Source organism: Myotis davidii, unplaced genomic scaffold, assembly GCF_000327345.1.
Source record: "Myotis davidii unplaced genomic scaffold, ASM32734v1 scaffold710, whole genome shotgun sequence".
Taxonomy (NCBI): Eukaryota; Metazoa; Chordata; class Mammalia; order Chiroptera; family Vespertilionidae; genus Myotis; species Myotis davidii.
Genome location: NW_006284328.1, coordinates 45,338 through 65,129, shown reverse-complemented (window position 1 = coordinate 65,129; position 19,792 = coordinate 45,338). Strand labels below are relative to the sequence as shown.

Sequence of the window (19,792 nt, the reverse complement as noted above, 5' to 3'; positions counted from 1 at the left end):
ACTTCCACACTCTTGGGAGAGGAAACAGGCTTTGAGGAATAAAATAAAAATTAGCTGTTGAATGGAGACCAAGACTTAGACTGGAGGATTCCTGGCCCCGTGTCCTGGGTGTTAGCTGGATGCAAAGGCCTAGGTGTCTTCTTAGAATGGACCAAACTCTCATGGTCTGTCAGGGCCACTTTCTAGGAAGGTCACCCGCCCAGCATTTGTCTAATGGTCAGAGTATAAACCGGTGCCCATTTGATGGGTTGTGCTGTGCCAAGTAGACATCCACGCATGGTATCAAGATGGCGCTCTCCCAGCACCGTGGGCCCTTGGGATCGTCTAAGGAAGAGGCGTCTGGCCCAAGTCAGGCATGCGTCCAATCACGCATCTTATTCTAAATGGTCGTAGGGAGAAATGGAAGCACATTCTGTCTTCCCCAGGAGGTGCATGAAGGGATCGGGGCTCAGGAGCAGCTTTCGCTGCCTGGCTCCCGGCTGTCCTTCAGCCAAGGGCAAGCACATGACTCCCCAGTTGTCTTGCCCTTCTGGGTTGCCAGGATCATAGGCCAGAGTGGGGGTGGTGCTCAGTGAGTGGGGCTTGCCAGCGCTGCAGTGAAAGGCCACTGCTGTGGGCTTCCTTTTCTTTATTTAGCAGTGGCTGCTTGCAGCAGGGCCAGTGAGGGCAGCCCTCTGACCAGGTCCTGCTCTTCTGTGATTCCAGGAAGTGAAGGTGTCCAGCCCTGACTACCCTGAAAGGAACAGGGAGAATGTGATGGAGGACTTCCTAAAGAGAATTGAGTGCTACAAAGTCACCTATCAGCCCCTTGACCCAGACAACTATGACAAGTAAGGTTTGAGGCCACGGTTTCAAGAGCATAAATACGGATCTCATTTGAGAAAAAAGCCTTTTTCGCTCTCTCTGTTCCCAAACTTCCTGCTGCCATTCCAGACCCTGTATCTCTCCAGAGAAACAAGGTATGGATTTGTGGCTTCTATGTGGGTTGCATCTTACCCTTGTACACTGAAGTGTTTTGTTTTGTTTTTACGATCATCAATTCTTCCTCTCTCTCCTCTAGAGCAGGGGCAGGGAACCTTTTTCCTGCCAAGGGCCATTTGGGTATTTATAACATAATTCTCAGGCCATACAAAATTATCAACTTAAAAATTAGTCTGCTGTATTTGGTCAGACATTGAATTAACTCACCTCTAATGCTTTGGCAGGGCCAGACCAAATGATTGTGTGGGCCTTGTACAGCCTGCGGGCCAGACGTTCCCCACCTCTGCTCTAGAGCAAGATTTCTCAGCCTCCACATTGTTGACATTTTGAAGTAGATAATTCTGTGTAGTTGTCTTGTGCATTGCAGGATACTTAGCAGCATCCCTGCCCTCTTCTCACTAGATACCAGTAATAACTTCCAACCTGTGACAGCCTAAAATGTTTCCTGACATTACCTGGGGAATAAAATCACCCTTGGTTGAGAAGCACTGCTCTAGATCAGTAGTTTTAAACGAGGGTAATGTAGGGTACCCCTTAGAGTTATGTCATCAGCTTTTGATCAATTTTAAAAGTGTATGTGTGTGTACATATATGTTAAATAATATAGATTAATACATATGTATACATATATAACAACACATATACAATATAAAATGTGTATGTTATATGCATGTGTATATGCATGTAATGTATATCTAATGTGTATCTTGTTACATATAACAGATAACAGTTAGGTATATAAATTAAACATGAAGTTCTCAGGACATGCCTGGCTTAGTGAAATGTCTGATCATGGCTAGCTGTCGTTACTATGGCAGCATCTATCAGCAAAGTGGTGTACAATACACGTTAACTTGATGTGTGTGAGGTATAGGAGCCATAGCAAAAGGTCAAGTTCATGTTGAAGAAAGATGTGTGCACATGGAAACTCATGAGGACTTGGAGTGCTAAATACAATAGAATATACAGATGATGTATTGTAGAATTGTAAACCTGAAACCTATATAGTTTTATTAACCAGTGTCACCCCAGTAAATTAAAAACAAACAAACAAAAAAAACCTGTGAGAATGTGGCCTTTGAAAAGGCACGCAGTCAGCAGTTTCCAGTTCTAGCCAATAAGAATACAGCCCTGCAGCCAAGCAAATGAGACAAGTGTGCATAACCACTGCTGAATCACTTCACTGGTCTGCTGTGGAGTCTTTCAGTTCCTCAAGGGGTTGCCCGGAATGTTAGTAGTTGCAGGTGTTCTTTATAAGAGGTTGCAAAGCACCACCTTCGATATGACTTAATAGTGTATTCTTTAGTTACCCCCAAAGTCCTACATAGAACACATTCTGGAAGTGTGTGTGTGTGTGTGTGTGTGTGTTTATAGATGTTATCTCTGGTGGTAGGCTTATGGTACATTGATTTTTATTTGCATCAATGTACCTTTAAAAATCTTTCTGGAATAAGCATTATTTTTATAATGAGGTAATTCCATGATAGCCACAAAGCGAACTGTCCATGGAAGTGCCTTTGAGAGAAGATTGATGTAGGTAGATGCCGGGAATGCACAGAGGTTTCTCTGGTTCTGCTTCTCCTGCCTCCCCCTCAGCTGGTGATGCTGTACTCTGGCCAGGTCACGACCCCTCAGATTGGGGGCTGTGCTTCTCACCCAAATTCAAGGTTAGCAAAACCTTCAGGTCATCTAGTGTAGCCCCTCACGGGAGCCTGAGTTCTGTCGATCACACTTATTTCACGGCATAGTGTAGGCACTGAGGGACTGACCAGGAGTTTGGGAGATTTGTACTTCGTCTTGGTTCTGGGGAGTAATCCAGCTCTTACCATTCAGCTGGGCGGGGCTCTGACAGGGGAGGAGGAGAGCTGCTGTGAGTCTGTGAGTAACTGTGACATCCTTTCCCCTGCCACCCTTATCCTTAGATTTTTATACTCAGGGATGTTTTTCCCTTCTGTCCCAGGGATCTTTCTTTCATCAAGGTGATCAACGTGGGCCAGCGGTTCCTAGTGAACAGAGTCCAGGACTACATCCAGAGCAAGATAGTCTACTACCTCATGAATATCCATGTCTATCCCCGCACCATTTACCTTTGCCGGCACGGGGAGAGCGAGTTTAACCTCCTGGGGAAGATTGGGGGCGACTCTGGCCTCTCGGTGCGGGGCAAACAGGTGAGCAGTTAGCCTGCAGGCTGGGTTTCCCAGGCTTAGAATTAGAGGGCGGAGTGGAGGTCATCTCTGTTATCCCCTTACTTCTTCCTAAACCCCACTGAGGCTTAGGTTTCAGACGGTCCAGCAAGGGCTAAAGGTTTTCCTTGCTCACTGATTCTAGCTCCGTAGTGAAGGGTGGACAGCTTGGAGCCATCCCTGCTGTGGTCGTTCAGCCATCGGTTATCGGGCACAACCTGGGTGCTTGGCAGAGACCAGGGCACCTCAGCGGAAGCTCCTTTCCTCTTGGGTTTATCGCACGGAGCACCTTTCCGATTCTGACTGCGGTCACGCACGGTGCCCTCCTCGGCCGAGTCAGCAGGTGTATGTGTGTGTCCGTGTTTCCTCTCTTTAAACTTTTATTTCACACCCCAGTTTGCCCAAGCTCTCAGGAAGTTTCTGGAGGAGCAGGAGATAGCAGATCTCAAGGTGTGGACGAGCCAGTTGAAGAGGACTATCCAGACTGCCGAGTCGCTGGGGGTGACCTATGAGCAGTGGAAGATTCTCAATGAGATTGACGCTGTGAGTGGGAAGCGCGGATGGCCTGGATAGCCTCTCATTCAGGCAGGCGCTCTCAGAAGCCACCGTCTGGGCAGTTTGACCTCACATCTAGGGCAGTGATGGCGAACCTTCTGAGCTCGGCATGCCAGCATTTTGAAAAACCCTAACTTAACTCTGGTGCCGTGTCACATAGAGAAATTTGTTGATCTTTGCAACCATAGTAAAACAAAGACTTATATTTTTGATATTTATTTTATATATTTAAATGCCCTTTAACAAAGAAAAATCAACCAAAAAAATGAGTTCGCGTGTCACCTCTGACACGCGTGTCATAGGTCCGCCATCACTGGTCTAGAACCACCACGTAGAGACATTGCAGAAGCCAACACTGTGGCTGGTGTGGGGAGGAAGGAGGAACAGTTCTACCCCTAATTAGGGCTTCCTGCTGCTAGAACACCTGTGCCAGGAATGGCACTCCAGCCAGTTTGGGGGCACCTGGGAGTTCCATTTGGTACCTCGGTATATTTTCTTCCTGGGAAAAAGAAATAGCAAACAGCTCTTTTCTTTAATGTCTACTTAGATCATTTGGCCAGCCATTCTAAAAAAAAGTCCTTTCCATTTGTGTCCTTGGCTTTCTCTGTCCTTGAGCACAAAAGTAGGCAATCCTTTTTCTTTGCTCCCTCTGAACCCTTCTCTGCCTTCTGCACGAATTCTGCAGTCCCTTCCGCTGCCTCTCCTTCCCTGCTTCCTGTTCCTTTTATCCCGCTGACTTTTCTCGACCTTTAAATTCCCCGCAGTAGTAGGAGAAAGCGGCAGCTTATGCTAGAGAAGCCGCCGCCTCTCCGCAGTGGCCCTCTCCCCGCCTGTCCCAGACACACTGGCCAGGCAGTTGCAGGACGTGCAAGGACCCGGCACAGTGCCTGGCACGTAGTAAGAAACTAGTGTTCCTCAGTGTCTTCTGCCTTCGTGGGGTGGGGCTGTGTGGGCCAGTGTACCTCCGTAAGCCAGTGTGGCCCCTTGCAGGGCGTGTGCGAGGAGATGACCTACGCAGAGATTGAGAAGCAGTACCCAGAGGAGTTCGCACTTCGGGATCAAGAGAAATATCTGTATCGCTATCCTAGCGGGGAGGTGAGATTCCCTCATGTGGCGCCACTGCCCTGCCCTGTGCTGGGGAGTTTGGTGTTAATCTGGGGGAAGGATTGAATGGATTTAGGGGGATTTAGAAAGGGTACTTGAGGCAGAACTTAGTTTATTCTCCTAACTTTGGGTCCTACTGTCTTTAATTCAGCTTAGGCAGTCAGATGCCTCATTCATTTGTTAAGATCTCTAGGGGAAAGAGCGGCAAGACAAGCTGTGTTGAGTATGTTGTAGAATCAACACCATCTTTTTCACTTTATTTTTTTCATTCCACTCACTACATCCCACGCCCAGATATGGGCACCAAGTAGATATATGGGCTGTGAATGAAATCCCTCTCAGCTTCAGAGTTTGGGCTGTTTCCTGGTCTAAGTGGCTTCACAGTCTAGGGATGTGTGAGATGAAGGAAGTCAACAGTATGACCGAGGCCCAGGGAGCCTCCAGGAGCCCCTTGTTGCCTCATGCTCTGCCCGTTTATCTGGGGAAGAAAAAACCCACACGCTGAATGCAGATTTTCTCTTCCTGACCTGGAGTTTCCTCAGTCTGAGTGTTGCCCTTGAAAGATCTCAATATTCTTAGGAGCTTCCAAAGCTGGGGAGTTAGCAGGCGACATGCAGTCGCTGAAGCTCTAGGAGGGAAGCCAGCTGGGGAGGAAGGAGCAGTGGCCTCTTTACTCTGGACACAGCCTCTGCCTCGGCTGCCAGCTTGCCCCCGGCCTCCTAGCAGCCTGCCCACTTTCCCCCCCCACAGTCGTACCAGGACCTGGTGCAGAGGCTGGAGCCTGTCATCATGGAGCTGGAGCGCCAGGGCAATGTCCTCGTCATCTCCCACCAGGCTGTCATGCGCTGCCTCCTGGCCTACTTCTTGGATAAGGGCGCAGGTGCCATTGAGGGAAGGTCTGGGAGGGGCCTGGGCTCCGGGTGGCACCAGGATCCCTGGCAACTGGGCTTCCCCCTCTTTCACTCAAATTGGAGTGCATTCTTCAGGCACCAGTGTGGGGCGCCCAGCAGCCACCGAGCCAGCTCCTGGCTGAATTGACTGCTGGTCCGAAAGCCCCCAGTGGAGGGGCTGCTGCTGGGCTGCTCAGTCCTGCTTGGCTCGAGGGCGGCCTCAAGCTAACCTTTCTGGCAGCCTCAGAAAAGCGGTTGGACATGCCAGCTTGTTACTTTGGCTACAAGGAGGGTGGTACCTTAGAAGCATCTTCATCCTTAGATTTAGGACAGTTTCTGGGTGGAGCTGGAAGTGCCGGTACTTCCCTTCCCGACCTACCTGACCGGCTGAGAAGCCTGCAGGTGGGCCACGCTCTTTCCTTCCATGGGGTCCTGGCTGCAGCTCTTACTCCTGTTTTGTCTGCATGGAGGGATCGAAAATGGGCTTACATCCTTCCTTAGCCACGCCGTTGCTTGGGTGGCTGTCTTGATCACTGTCTGGGGTTCAGGGGAGGACAGTATAACTCTAGGTCAAGGTGAAGGGAGGAGCTGGATCACTCCAGGTCAAGGTAAAGAAAACTCATGCGCTCCTTAGTCTCTTTCTGCCACTAGCTTGACCTCACTCCATGCGAAGAGGCTTCCTCACCTGGTCTTTCTGCTTTCAGATGAGCTGCCGTACTTGAGGTGCCCGCTCCATACCATCTTCAAACTTACTCCCGTGGCCTACGGTAAATATGCATTTAGGAGCTGGGCAGAAGGTGGGGATTGAGCAAGGTCAGGATTTCTCTGAAGTTTGTGTAGAAGTTCAACTTCATCGCCCCTGTGTACCAGGAAAGCCCTGTTTTTAAATGTATGTATGTACTGGGGACGTAGGCGTGCTTTCTGGTGTGCTTGCCCATGCTGAAACAGAGGGATCTTTCTCGGAGCTTTGCCCCTCAAAGGCCTCTTTGCTCTCCTCTGTGTTCCCAGGGTGCAAAGTGGAAACGATTAAGGTCAACGTGGAGGCTGTGAACACTCACCGAGACAAGCCAGCGGTAAGTATTTCCCACAGACGAGCGTGCAGGTTCCCTGCCACCTTGAGAACTGGAACCTTTGGCATCAAGACACTGGGGTTGCTTTTATGTACAAAAGGAAAACAGATCCAGGACTCATGTCCTAGGTAGTCTGCTCACTTCCAAGAGGCAGAGATGTTGGAATGAACTATTTTTAGAGATTAGTACCTCTTTCATGAGTCTTGACCTTTGGACCTCCTGGAAAGCCAGTTAAAAATGCAAAGCGTTTGGCTGAAGTGAAGTGCAACGCCCTCCTCTCTCCCCCCTCCCCCCCTTTAGGAAGCAGGATCCAGCAGACCCTCACCTGTCAGGTGGGGTGAAGAGGTGCAGTTCTGTTCCTAGGTCTGTCCCGGTAGTCCGTTTGCTCTTAAGTGAGCCCCTTCCTTTCTGGGTCCCTCTTTCCTGCTTTGGAGTTCGATGCTCAAGGAGCGTCTCCCTCCACAACCCTTTATCTTCCTGGGGCCAGGGGACCAGGCCACAGCCAGGGCTCAGGAGGCGGCCTCAGGGGCAGGATGAGTGTTGTGGTTATGAGCATGATGTAACCTTCACGGGCGAGCTTTTGTCTTAGCTTTCATTTGTGTGGTGTCCCTCCGTTTCTAATCAGAACAACTTTCCCAAGAGCCAAACCCCTGTAAGGATGAGAAGGAACAGCTTTACTCCTCTGTCCAGTTCGAATACAATCAGGCGTCCGAGAAATTACAGTGTTGGGAGCCGGCCCCTCAAGCCCCTCAATCCTCTCCGTGCCCTGGACATGCAAGAAGGGGCCGACCAGCCGAAGACCCAAGTCAGCATTCCGGTGGTGTAACTCTGTGTTTCCCTCCAGTCCTGGCCTCCTGCCCCTGCCACTAATCACCAAGGAGTCATTTAACTTCCAAGCCCCACCCCCGACCGTGAACGTGAGGCCCTGTGTCGCAGACCAACCTTAGCTGTCCTGCAGTGTGTACCCTCTCCCCATCCAGGGTCCAGTGGCCCGAGTTGGGTGCTTCGGAACACGTCCTCATGGGGCGGTCTGGAGGAGGAGGAAACGGGGTGCTCGCCCCCGGGCTGATAAGCTTACCTGGGACTGAGGCTAAGCAGGGCCAGCACGTTGGTTCTTGTCAGTGTCTGGTGTCTAAAGTGACTGATGTTAGTAAGTTGGGGGTGGGTTGGAGGGGGACACAGAAGCCCACTTTCCCCTTAACCTTTGTCTCTTCAGAGTGTGCTTTACTCACCGTGCTTACCTGCCTGCTTTCTCCCCCTCCCTCATCTCCCCATTGGATTGTCCAGTGTGATGCATGTCATTGTCACTGTAGTGTCTGACTAGGGGGGACGGGAAGGTCAGCAAGAGAAATTCTCTCTGCAGGGGGCCCAGATGGACGTGGACCCGGGAGCCTTTCTTTCTCCTGCTCCCTTTCTCTCAAGCTGGGTCTTGCAAGGGTCCGCCTAGGCCAGTGGTTCTCAACCTGTGGGTCGCGACCCCTTTGGGGGTCGAAAGACCCTTTCACAGGGGTCGCCTGAGACCATCGGAAAACACATATATAGTTACATACTGTTTTTGTCATTGATCACTATGCTTTCATTATGTTTAATTTGTAACAATGAAATTGGGGGTCACCACAACATGAGGAACTGTATTAAAGGGTCGCGGCATTAGGAAGGTTGAGAACCACTGGCCTAGGCTCTAGAACATCTGCAGATGCTCTGGAGCTAGTAAGTGGATGTAGGGGGGAGAGTTCTTGCCTCCTTTCATGAGAAATAGTCCCAAGGCTTTGCTGCCCTGGGGAGAGCTGCCTCTGAGAAAGGGGGGAGTAGCTTGGTTTGCATTTTTCAGGAGCCAGGCATAGGTCTTGTGGCAGCTGTGGGGTGAGGTTTAGGAGAGGAGGGCGGTCCCCTGCTGCTGCAGGGCTGTCGCAGGGCCGGTCATCTGTGTTCTCCAGTGGCTCCCAGCCTCTTTGCCAGCCACTGCCAGCCAGTGACCTCTGGGGCTGTTTAGAAGAACAGTAACCACTGACTCAGGAGTCACCACTGATGTTTGAATTGCTCAAGTCCAAAGGCAGAGAAGAGTTCACCCAGCTGCTTATTATTTTCGAAGCAAAGCACTCCCTTTTAAGTTGAAACATCTCGAGCTGGTTTCGGGACCCTGCGGGGTCTAGGTCTTCGCTGTTTATATTTATTTCCCTATTCTGTTCTGTCACTTTATTTTTTCTGTAGGGTTACACAGGAACGGTTTACAGCAGGGATTCTTAGCCCCTTGGTGACTTACGATGGCATGCTTCTCCCCCCGAATTTGTATGTAAAACATGAATACATGGGCATTTTTTCCAAGAAGCAAGTCTAGAGTTCTCAAGAGATTTTTAAAAGAGAGAGATGACTCCCCATCTTAAAGTTTTCAGTTTGTCCTTTAGAAGTAACCGGCGAGAACATAGTAGCTGTTGGCCACGGGGGTTTGGGTGACCGAAGGCCTTTCGTCAAGGCTCTCATCCAGGAATCGTCATGAGAACCCCCGTTAGCACTTTGGAAATGTGCACAGGCCCGGGTCTGCTTTCGGCTCAGTGTTCACTCAGAATCTCTAAGGTTGGGGTCTGCACGTGCCTGTGGTTAAATAGCTTCCCTGTGGGTTCTGGTGCGTTCTCCAGGTTGGAGCTCCGTTCTGTGAAGTTGGGTAAAGGAATACTGGGACAGAGTTCCTTAGACAACGCAGCAACCTAGGGATTCTGCATCTCTTATGGAGCAAGATGTTGAGCAGGCCACAGTACTAAGTGAAGTGATGCCCCCCAAAGCAGGCTGCTGTGTTTTAGAGTTATTCTAGGATCTAGGTCCTACTCCCACCTTTAACCACTTACATTGCAGGAACAAACCACTATGTAAATAAGTGTCCTTGGCTATTAGCTAGGAATTTTAAGCACCTGGAGATAGGCAATGAGATAAAACCTGTAGGTGGAGAAAGATTATCATCAGAGTCCTTTATTCTATCTTGAATAGGACATCACAGCCTGCTTGCCTAGATTCTGCTTGGAATTACCTGCTCTTCCTGCTCAGCCATTTGCATAATGTGTACTTAGTTCTCAGTTTGTGGGGCTTTGGGCTGGGTGGAATGTGGGGTGGAGGAACACATAGAAGTAGAAGAAAAGGTGCTTGCCTTGAAGAAGGTTATATTAGAGACGGGGCATATAATTTACAATAAATGAGCATTTGTGAAACAGCAACCCTGAGTCTGTAGGTGTGGACACGAAAGTGGAGTGCAGATGACTTCTGGACCTTTCTCTTGTCCTTGACCATGAGACTGACCAAGGTGGGAGGTGGGAATGCCCCTCCCCACCTCCCTGCCCCATTGGGAGAATGAGGTGTGGCCTATGGGGTATGTGTGGCACTTTTAGGAGGTTGTCTCTTCTACTTTGCTTGACTGGTGGTATCTTTAGCCCAAAAGAACATTCACTCCACCTTTTCTCCCGCTGTGCTGTGAGAGTAATTCAGAGCTAATGAATGCGAAGGAGCATTTCGCTCCAAAGACTTGGGATTTGGGCTGTACATACTCCTAGTGAGAGGAGTGTCTAACAACTAGCGTTATGTTACCTTGTTAGGAGCCCCAGCATTAGCCACAGGTCACGGAGATGTTCATGGGGATGACTTCCCTGCACTACCCCCTGTGCTAATTTGCTTCCCCCAGAAGAGGATGCTGATGTGGTCTTAGTCTTCTCAGATAGGACCCAAGAAATTAGAACTTGACCACAGCAAGGGCTTCAGCATTCTTCCGTTTTTAGAGCAAGATTTCTCCAGAGAAGGTTTAGCAGGAAGAAGCCAGGAGAACATAGGATGAACTAGAGCTACAAATTTTATTTTATTTATTTCATTTTAAAAAAAATATATATTTTTATTTATTTCAGAGAAGAAAGGAGAGGGAGAGAGAGAGAAACATCAATAATGAGAATCATTGATTGGCTGCTTCCTGCACGCCCCCCCACTGGGGATCGAGCCCACAGTCTAGGCATGTGCCTTGACCAGGAATCAACCATGCTCTCCTGGTTCATAGGTCGACACTTAACCACTGAGCCTTGCCAGCGGGGTGAGCTACAAATTTCAGAGTAGTCCTACTTCCTATCTTTTTTTTTCTTGTCCTCTCGTAACTTGATTGTGTATTGGTCGTGTATCCACATTACTGTGATTATGTCTGTATTACAAATTCTATGAAGAAAGGCCGGACTCGAGCATTTTTTGCTGAGCCTTTCCGTTTTGTTATAGGAGTAATAATAGGTGAAGGATTGAGCATCTATTGGTAGAAAATTGGGAAAGCACTATATTCAATTTTTCTACACTCCTCCCCAACCCCATTTTTCGGTTGCAGTTGCCATTGAGTTCTATTTATTATTATTATTATTATTATTATTATTATTATTATTATTGCTTTAAAGCTGAAGGAGGAATTCTGTGACAGACTTTAATCCTCAGATTTGAATTTAGCTGTTACTTGTCTGCACTGTCTTGATTTTGTTTTGGTAAGGGGGTTGTTTTACATTCAATTGGAAAGCAGAATAGGAAAATATTTTAAAACTCTTAACACGTTGTGCTAGGTGGTCTTACCATTATCTCTAGTTTTTGTTTTTATTTTGTTTTCTTTTCCCCCAAGAAGTTAAGAGTTAGGGATACGATGCTTGTTTTCCTAGGCTGAACAGTTGAGAGTTTCCTATGAGGCTCTTGCTGTTCCTCTTTGGAACCTACTTGGTCTTCAGAGGTCCTGGCGTTTTGAAGAAACACGAAATAGCTGTTTGGAATATATCCATCTTAAATGGTATTTCTGTGAGCAGGGGTTCCGAGTTCCAGAGAAACTATGGGTGCTTGGGGTAGTGAAAGGACAAGGGTAGGGGGTGTCTAAAAATTGAGAGAACTCTATCTTACGCACAGTTTGTTGTCTTTTGCTAAGCTCAGACGCCAGGTTGTGTTTGTTTTCAAGAAATCTGATAAATTTACCCAGGTGTTCCAGTGTGCATTTTGACATGTTTGTGTTTTTAAATATTTTAATTTAAAAAGTTACATAACAGTTGAGTCAGGTTTAGCAGGATTGATCTCTTACTTCCTATAGAGGTGACATAGACACCAGAAGTATGTCCAGGAACTTAATTGAGATTCATAGTGTCCAGAAGACTGTATGTAGCAGTAGCTATGTCCTGACTCACTGACAGGCTCTGAAAGGATTTATATGCTGACCGACAGACTCTAGTGGGGTCCGTATGCTGACCGATTGACAGACATTAGTAGGGTCCGTATGCCGACTGACTGACTCTGGTAGGGTCTGTATGTTGACTCACAGACTCTATTAGGGTTTGTATGCTGACTGACAGACACTAGTAGGTCTGTATGCTGACTGACTGACACTCTATTAGGGTTTGTATGCTGACTGACAGACACTAGTAGGGTCTGTGACTGACAGACTCTAGTAGGTCTGTGTGCTGACTGACAGACTCTAGTAGGGTCTATGTGCTGACTCTACTAGGATATGTAAGCTGACAGTCTGACTGTTTTGTTACTGTACCAGTTGGTCGTATATTATTGTAGTTCTCTGTCTATTGCATGTGTCCTACAAAGAAAGGAAGTAAACACTCCACATGTGTTCTTTAGGGGGAAGTTCTGTAAATTATGATTTTTAATAGACCTTGCTTTTAGAGTAGCAGCCAAATTTCATCATTTTTAGAAAATGAAGGTTGTGTATCACTTGTATGACATTTTGGAAACTCAGCTAAGGAAATGTCTGCTCAAAGCCTGAAATGATTGTTCTACTTGAAGTCATTTCATTCATTCCCCAACGTCTAGGCAGATTTCGCTTTTACCACCTGTGTCTGAACCTCCTGTGTCCACAGCTTCGCTGTTATTGAATGTAGCACTCCATTGGGTAATGTGGTGATGTTAGTCTGCCATGCATTTGGCACTTATTCATGACCTAATAAATAAAGATGCAAAGGTAATTTTGCATTCAAAATTGATTTTAAGAGGTGGTAAAGTATTATTTTTAGTAAGCCTTTCATTGGGGATCTATGAACCAATATTTACTATTCAATGTTTTTGTGTGTGAATTGCTTTTGTACATTTTTTTTTATTGTGTTGAAGTAACTAGATCAACTTATTCTGACACGGTAATGGTTTTGCTATGGCAAAAGCAAAGGACTGATCACCAACTGTGCCCGGGTTGGGAATGGGCTGAGTACTACTGGGTTGAATAGGAATGGACTGAATTGGGAACCCAAGCAATAGAATTATCCTGCTGATTTCCTAGGCACAGCTCTGTTGAAAGAAGGAATGTAAGTCCTTAACAGCATTCTGATTTAATCTGGTGACATTGATATCAAAATATGCCACTCAGATCCACAGAAGGTGTGTATAACTGTATTTGAAATGTGTTTTGTGTGTGTGTGCAGAATGGGTAAATAAAGTTGTTGAGTAACTTGAACCTATCAGAAGGCTCCTGGGTTTTTTGTTTTGTATTTTGGGTTGTGTTTTCTACCCATGCCATCCCTTCTCCCCACCCCCCTACCCCAAATCTTGCCTCACACTGCCCAGTGATTGAACCTCAGACCAGCCAAAGCCAGTTCCCAGTGACTGGAGTCCTTGGTGTAGGCATGGCTCTCTTCCACCACCTTCTGGGGAAGATGGGAAGGACATTATGAAAGGCACGTGAACTTCTGCAGGAGTTGTGTGTACTTTTTGAGAATGACCTCTACAAGAATTACCTGTTACCTTTGACTTCCATTAACAAACATGTAACTCACTATGTATTGTAAAGAAAAACCTTAAAGATCTCTTAGAATTTAGTGGGCTGTTCCTTCTAAAATATCGCCTGCCTGTTTCTAAAGAGGTGACAGCCAGTGGGATAAACCAGCGTTTAGCTTCTGGGACGGGAAAATACAGGTGAATTGTCTCACCATTGCCATGCCTTACTCCAGTGGTTCTCAACCTTGGCTGCACATTAGAATCACCTGGGAATCTTTAAAATCCTGATTTCTGGGCCTCTTCCTCTGGAAATTCTGTTTCCAAGGTTGAGAACCACAGCCTTACTCCTGTTACTCTCACAGAGACTGGGAACTCATTAGACCTGCAGACTCTCGGGCCCCATCCCAGGTTTACCCAATCAGAATCTCCATCTTAACAGGACTACCTAGTGATTCACCTGCACACTTAACATTAGAGAAACACTGTTCTAAAGGGAAGAATTTCTCCCGAGTTAACACGTTAAATCCTGGTTTATGGGAAGAGGTTGATTTCTGCTCTGAAGTCATCAGTGGATTCCAGAATGGGCTGGGGTAACTCCGATGGTAGAGACCCTCCTCAGAGGCCAAGTAGCCCCCGACGGCAATGTCACCCTCTTGGCATGCTCTTTTGGCTGGTGGAGCCTACAGACTCTCCTTTTACCACAGGCCTCCCTACAGCTTCTGCCTCATTTCTTGGGTATGTAGCTGATGGCCCAGGTGTCAAAGGACTGCCCGGTCCAACATGGTGCAAGGAGAGTCTGTTTTCCTGGGAAAGAGGCCCATGACTGTGCCACTGGAGTCTGCCTGACCCCCAGGAGTCGAGGGGTGTGTGCAAGCACCTCAGTGTCTGTGCGCATGTCTGTGTGCAGAGGGGGTGTGGGCGAGGGGGAAGCAGTGGAGGGATTCTGTTCTACTTTCCTTGACTTGCCAGTTCGGTGGTGGTGTAATTGCCTTGTTTCTCTTCCTCTCTGGCTCCTAGGCGAAGACCTCGCTGGCTCTGCCTAGACGCTCCTCTCCGGCCTCCCTCCCAGCGCTCTCCTGATACGGAAGCTGAGGCCAGACCTCCGTGGGGGATCGGATCTGCTGGAAAACTTGGATGTCAGCACCACCAGAAGTGAAGTGGGGATTGGACATCTGGCACCACCAAAACGGGGCCTGGAAAAGCATCACCACATTTCCCCCCCTCATGCCGAATGGGAATATCAGTTACACTGAAAAACCTAACTTTCTTTGTGCCTCCAAATATTAACAGCCTGAACCGGTTCATTTTTTTTTTTTATGATCTCTTTGCCATGTTTGGCCCAAGTTGGCCAATCTCGCTCTTTTTCGGTGTCTAGCACCCTACCTGTGACTGTCTCTAGCTGGCTACTTTTTGTCTAAGGTGCAAATACACCTCTCAAATTTAATTGTTTCCAGGTGAGAGGGCTGAACCCCAGTAAGTCTTTTCTGTGCTGTGTGAGCTGGTCTCCCATCCTTTCCAGGTGAGCAGGATTGGAGTACAATTTACATAGGTTAGCATTCACTTATTTTCACATTGGAAACAGACAAGTTCACCAGGTGAATGGAGGGTATGTGAGTAATGCAGTCCCTGAACTGTCTCTCCATGGTGATGGGAGAGGTGTCCACAGCAACCTTTTCCTTTAGAGAAGTTGTGCTGGTTCCAGGCCCCTCGAGGGCAGGACCTGACTGCAAGACTCCCCCAAACGGGTGCCTGTCTTCCAGGCTCTCCTCTGTATCTGCTGTGTTTTCTACCTGATGCTGCGTGCCTCTCCGGGCTGAAGAGGCCAGTGTTCTCTGTGGTAACTGGGAATGAGGGTTGAAGAGAAAAGCAGGGTGCCCTTTCCATCACACGAAGAGGTAAAGAAGGCTCCTTGGGAATCAACTTTCCCGGGGAGTTCTTTTGATTTCAAAACAGGTACCCTTCTTTGGGGTTTGTCACCGAGACATGGTCTCTGAAGAAAGCTGTGGCTGTGACTTTAAGAGCAGCTGGTGTTCTGACGCCTGCCTCTTAGCTAGTTGTTTCTGTTTTAGAGGTGCAGGGGAACCAAGCCCTTAGCTGGTTTCCCTTAAAGATAAGCCAGATAATTATCCCCTAGGTCAGTGATGATGAGATATGCAAACATGTTTCTGTAGGTATTCATGTCACTCCCTGAAGGAGGATGATAGCTCCAAAGGATATTATTATATCTTACACTCAAAATCATTGCTTTTTTTCCTTTTCTTTCAAGAATGGTAAGTTTTTAAGCTTTTATATTTTTTATTCCTTTTCACTCAGATGCCCACTTGCTGGGCAAGAGGGTGCGTAGCCAGAAAAGTAATGAAATGTAGCTTTTTTCAAATGGTTCTTTTATACTGTGGTTGATACGGGGCTGCTACCGAAGACGCGATGAGCTGGGCTGCAGGCAGTTCAGCATCCAGCACCCGGGAGCTGCTTTTATATGCACGAAGCTGCCTTCAGAGCGGCTCCTGACTCTGCTCTGTAGCAGGTGATTTTCATCTCGCTGCCTGGAGCGTGCTCTACTGTACTGGCTGTGTTCTTGGAATGCAGGCATCTCTGCATCTATCTACACTGTCTTTAGATGACCAGATAATTTGTTATTTAGTTATTTATTCATCCATGTAAGGTATTTTTTCAAGTCTCCATAGTAGTGTTTGCATGTATTTAATCAGAATGTACGGTCATTTGTGTTGTCATTTTTTTTTTTTTTTTGGTAGAAATTGAGGTCGTTGGAGCATTCAAGTCTATTGTTCATAGTATTACCTTAAATTAAATTTCCAGAATGTAGATATATGTCTTCTGTAAAAGGCTAATAACTATGTTAAAGCACGGCGGATTTCTTTGAATACTGTTTTGCTCATAAATTTTTATCTATAAATCAAGAGATGCATTTCTCTGCACAAAAGTTGATCTCCTCGATCAATAAAATCATGCTGAAATATGTAATATGTATTGCTTTTGTAATAAATACAATAAAAGTTATTTTTAACTAAAAGTGCAATTTTTGAAATCGCACACAAAAGAAGGTAACATTGGATACATTACACATACACAGAATATTAATAACATCGTGCAAAATGTGTTTGAAACTAGCTTCTTTAAAATTATCCTCAAATTACTAGATTGTGTATATATTTCCAACGGATGGTTTTAACTGGTGACTCCTGCCTTTATCAAGTTCATTAGCTTTTCAAAATGATATCAGTGGGAGTGGGATTGTTACGGTCATGCATTATCGGCATTCTAAAGCTTTATTAATTTATTTAACAGATTTTTAATGATCACCTATTGGTTGCCTTGCCATGCCATAGCTAACAAGAAGTCCCTGTCCTCTTTCTAGAGTTTATGATTGGAAAGGAAAAAGTGAACAGCAGTTCTGTAACTCATCCCTCCCTACTGGGGATGCCTTTCCTCATAAATAGCCTTGACCAAAACCATTATCCTACATAATAAAAGGGTAATATGCAAATAGACCGGATGGCAGAACCGAACAACCAATCAAAGCGTAATATGCTAATGATATGCTAAGGCTGTTCAACCACTTGCTATGACATGCACTGACCACCAGGGGGCAGATGCTCTGATTGGTAGTTAGCTTGCTGCTGGGGTCCAGCTAATCAAGACTGAGCGAGATGGGCCGGACATGCCCTGGAGCCCTCCTGCGGTCCCTCCCTGGCCCAATCATGCACCGGTGGGGTCCCTCAGCCTGGCCTGCACGCTCTCGCAATCTGGCACCCCTCAGGGGATGTCGGAGAGCCAGATTCAGCCCGATACCGCAGGCCACTCCCCTTGGGAGGGTGCCAGATGCAGGGCTCATGGCTGGTGAGGGCTGCTGTGGCAGCGTGAGCCTCTCCTGATCAGGACTGACTGGGCACAAGCCCGCGGCAGGCACAGTGGGGCTGGGATGAGTGGGAGCAGCAGGTGGGAGCTGCAGGTGGCATTGGACTGCGGGTTTCAGCCCGATCCCTGCAGACCACCCAGAGGGACCCCACCCATGCATGAATTCATGCACCGGGCCTCTAGTTAGGCAATAGTTATGTAAATGTTTATGATAAAGGGACATTGAACACTCTCATTAGTGTCAGTGCAATAGAGATAAAGTGGACTGTTCATAATAACAGTAGGACAATTGCAAGTTCTCTAGTCCAAGGTGTCTGATAGGATGAGAATGATTTATCAGTTCTCCAAGTGCAATTGAGAGACAATAATTGTAAGTATTGCTAAATGTACTCAGCTTTAGCAATATATCTGGAGGAGTAACAATAATGAGGGTGTCAAGGGTGTAATTTCCTTAGATCTCTAAGCACCTTTGCAGGTGTTTTCTTACTCACCAACCAATCCATCCTTTGTAAAAGGCAGGGAGGGTCTGGCTTCATTAACCCTGTTTTACAAATAGGTGAATGAACACCCTTTTTGAGTGGCTCACCTCCACACTGATGGAGTTTTTGTCAAAGCCCATACCTCAGAACAAGGTAAACCATAAGGTTACAAACCATATACATAAGGTTTGTAACAGTGAAGGCTCAACAAACACAACATGCTAACCACTATTTTTAAATATAGCTGGAAACTTAACAAATATATCAGGATTAGAAAATGACTATTCAGTGAGTGCCCCAATGATGGTCATTATTTGCTTGATTTCTGTAGCCTTAATTATTACATCATGTCGTAAACCTCTCCAGGGTTTTCACTGAGGGCTCATTGTGAGAAGAGTCAACCTTCAGGCTCATTAGCTTGTCCTGGTTGGTGACAACCTTATTGGCACTTCCTGTGGCAGTCGGGCTATCACCTATTACCATGGTCTCAATGTATCCAACCTACATTCTATGTCTTGAAATTTTGACAAAAGCCAAGGTCTCTCAGAAAAATGTAGACGTGTAAGTTTTGCATTCCATTTATGGGGGTTAGGACCTCCTCAAACCCATCCCTGGGCATCAGGGTGGGACTCCAGGAGTTAGATAGCACATACCACTCTCTCTTTCTCTCTCTCTCTCTCTCTATCTCTCTCTCTCTCTCACTCTCTCTCACACACACACACACACACACACACACACACACACACACACACCATCTCCCTTTCTTTGACATGAAAAAAAAATCGAGACATCCATTTGATACTTTTTTAAGCAGAGGAGGAGAATATATGAAATTAGGAAATGCTTACTTTTTTTTGTTTTTACTGGACATTGTGGAATAGTTAAGAATTTGAGTAGGTTGTAATCATGGAGAGTAATTTTTTTAAAAAACCTCACTTGAAGATATATTTTTATTGATTTTTAAAGAGAGAGACAGACATAAAGAGAAAGACAAGGAGAGACAAAGAGAAACAGAGAAACATCAATTGATTGCCTCCAGACCACATCTCAGTGGGGATGGAACCGGCAACCTAGGTATGTGCCCTGACCGGGAATCAAACCCACAGCTTTTTGGTGTAAGGTTAGCCTTCAGACAACAGCATCCGGCCAGGGCAATGCTTTCTTTTTCTTAAAAACTTCAAGGCACTGTCTTCTTTGATTCTCATTAAGCCCAAACCAGCTATATTACTTTAATCATTATGGGCAGAATTCCCTCCTGAATTCCCAAAGGCATTTAAATGTCCTTTCTGGTTGTATGCAATACCTTACCCAGGTCAGATTCCATAGGCGCATTTATTCTTGCAATTAAGGGAAACAGAGGGACCCTTGGGAAGCAGCATTCCAAATCTAATGAGGCCTAGCCTCAACAGTGTATACCCCTTCACCGTCCACCCTGCCCACTTTCAGGAAATACCTTCTTGATCCACTTGGGTTTTCTTCATCAGTGATCTGCTTACATTATTGTTTACATTCAGTTTTCGCTTCCTAAGATCTCTCCTCTCTCATCCATTCCATTGCCTTTTTAGAATTTATGGATGGGATGGGAAGCACTCTCTACACATGATTTAATAAGGCCTATTAAACATTCTTTTCCACATTTAAATTTCTGGATCATTTTAATCAGTCCACGGTTTGACTCTTACTTTCTGCATTCGTCCGTGTTTCAGATGGAAGTTGTTTTCAGTGGAAGGTGTCAGCAAACCCAAAGTACTAGCACCTTCTGTGTGACAGAAGGTTACAGTCACCTACAGTGAACTTTGGAGATTAGCAGTCTGAGATTAGACTGGAGCCCCCTCAGCCATCAAGGACCCAGGTCCTTCTGACATGTTAACTCACCATCCTCAAAGCGTGTCAGATTCTACCTCTCATACAATATAGCTACTCAAACTACGGGAACTGGGTCGAATATATTCCAG

General features: G+C 46.6%; 1 protein-coding gene and 1 long non-coding RNA gene across 7 annotated transcripts in view; both read left to right on the top strand.

The window, feature by feature from the left end:
• Positions 1-16,464, top strand: part of PFKFB2 (6-phosphofructo-2-kinase/fructose-2,6-biphosphatase 2) — a 29,113-nt gene extending 12,649 nt beyond the window's left edge. For 2 of the 6 annotated variants that reach the window (XM_006754372.2, XM_006754374.2), the window contains 8 exons: positions 706-830; positions 2,942-3,149; positions 3,561-3,707; positions 4,710-4,814; positions 5,574-5,703; positions 6,418-6,480; positions 6,722-6,786; positions 7,409-8,293. In XM_006754372.2, coding sequence (XP_006754435.1) covers positions 706-830; positions 2,942-3,149; positions 3,561-3,707; positions 4,710-4,814; positions 5,574-5,703; positions 6,418-6,480; positions 6,722-6,786; positions 7,409-7,609 — 1,044 coding nt within the window. In that variant the 3' untranslated portion in view covers positions 7,610-8,293. Of the gene's footprint in view, positions 1-705; positions 831-2,941; positions 3,150-3,560; positions 3,708-4,709; positions 4,815-5,573; positions 5,704-6,417; positions 6,481-6,721; positions 6,787-7,408; positions 8,297-14,499 lie in introns of those variants that run through there. The other 4 variants (XM_006754375.2, XM_015569311.1, XM_015569304.1 and 1 more) reach the window with 4 other exon arrangements.
• Positions 10,779-13,226, top strand: LOC107184410. Its single transcript, XR_001515242.1, has 2 exons — positions 10,779-12,099; positions 12,130-13,226. It is a non-coding gene; the product is annotated as an uncharacterized LOC107184410 (long non-coding RNA).
• Positions 16,465-19,792: the final 3,328 nt, after the last annotated feature.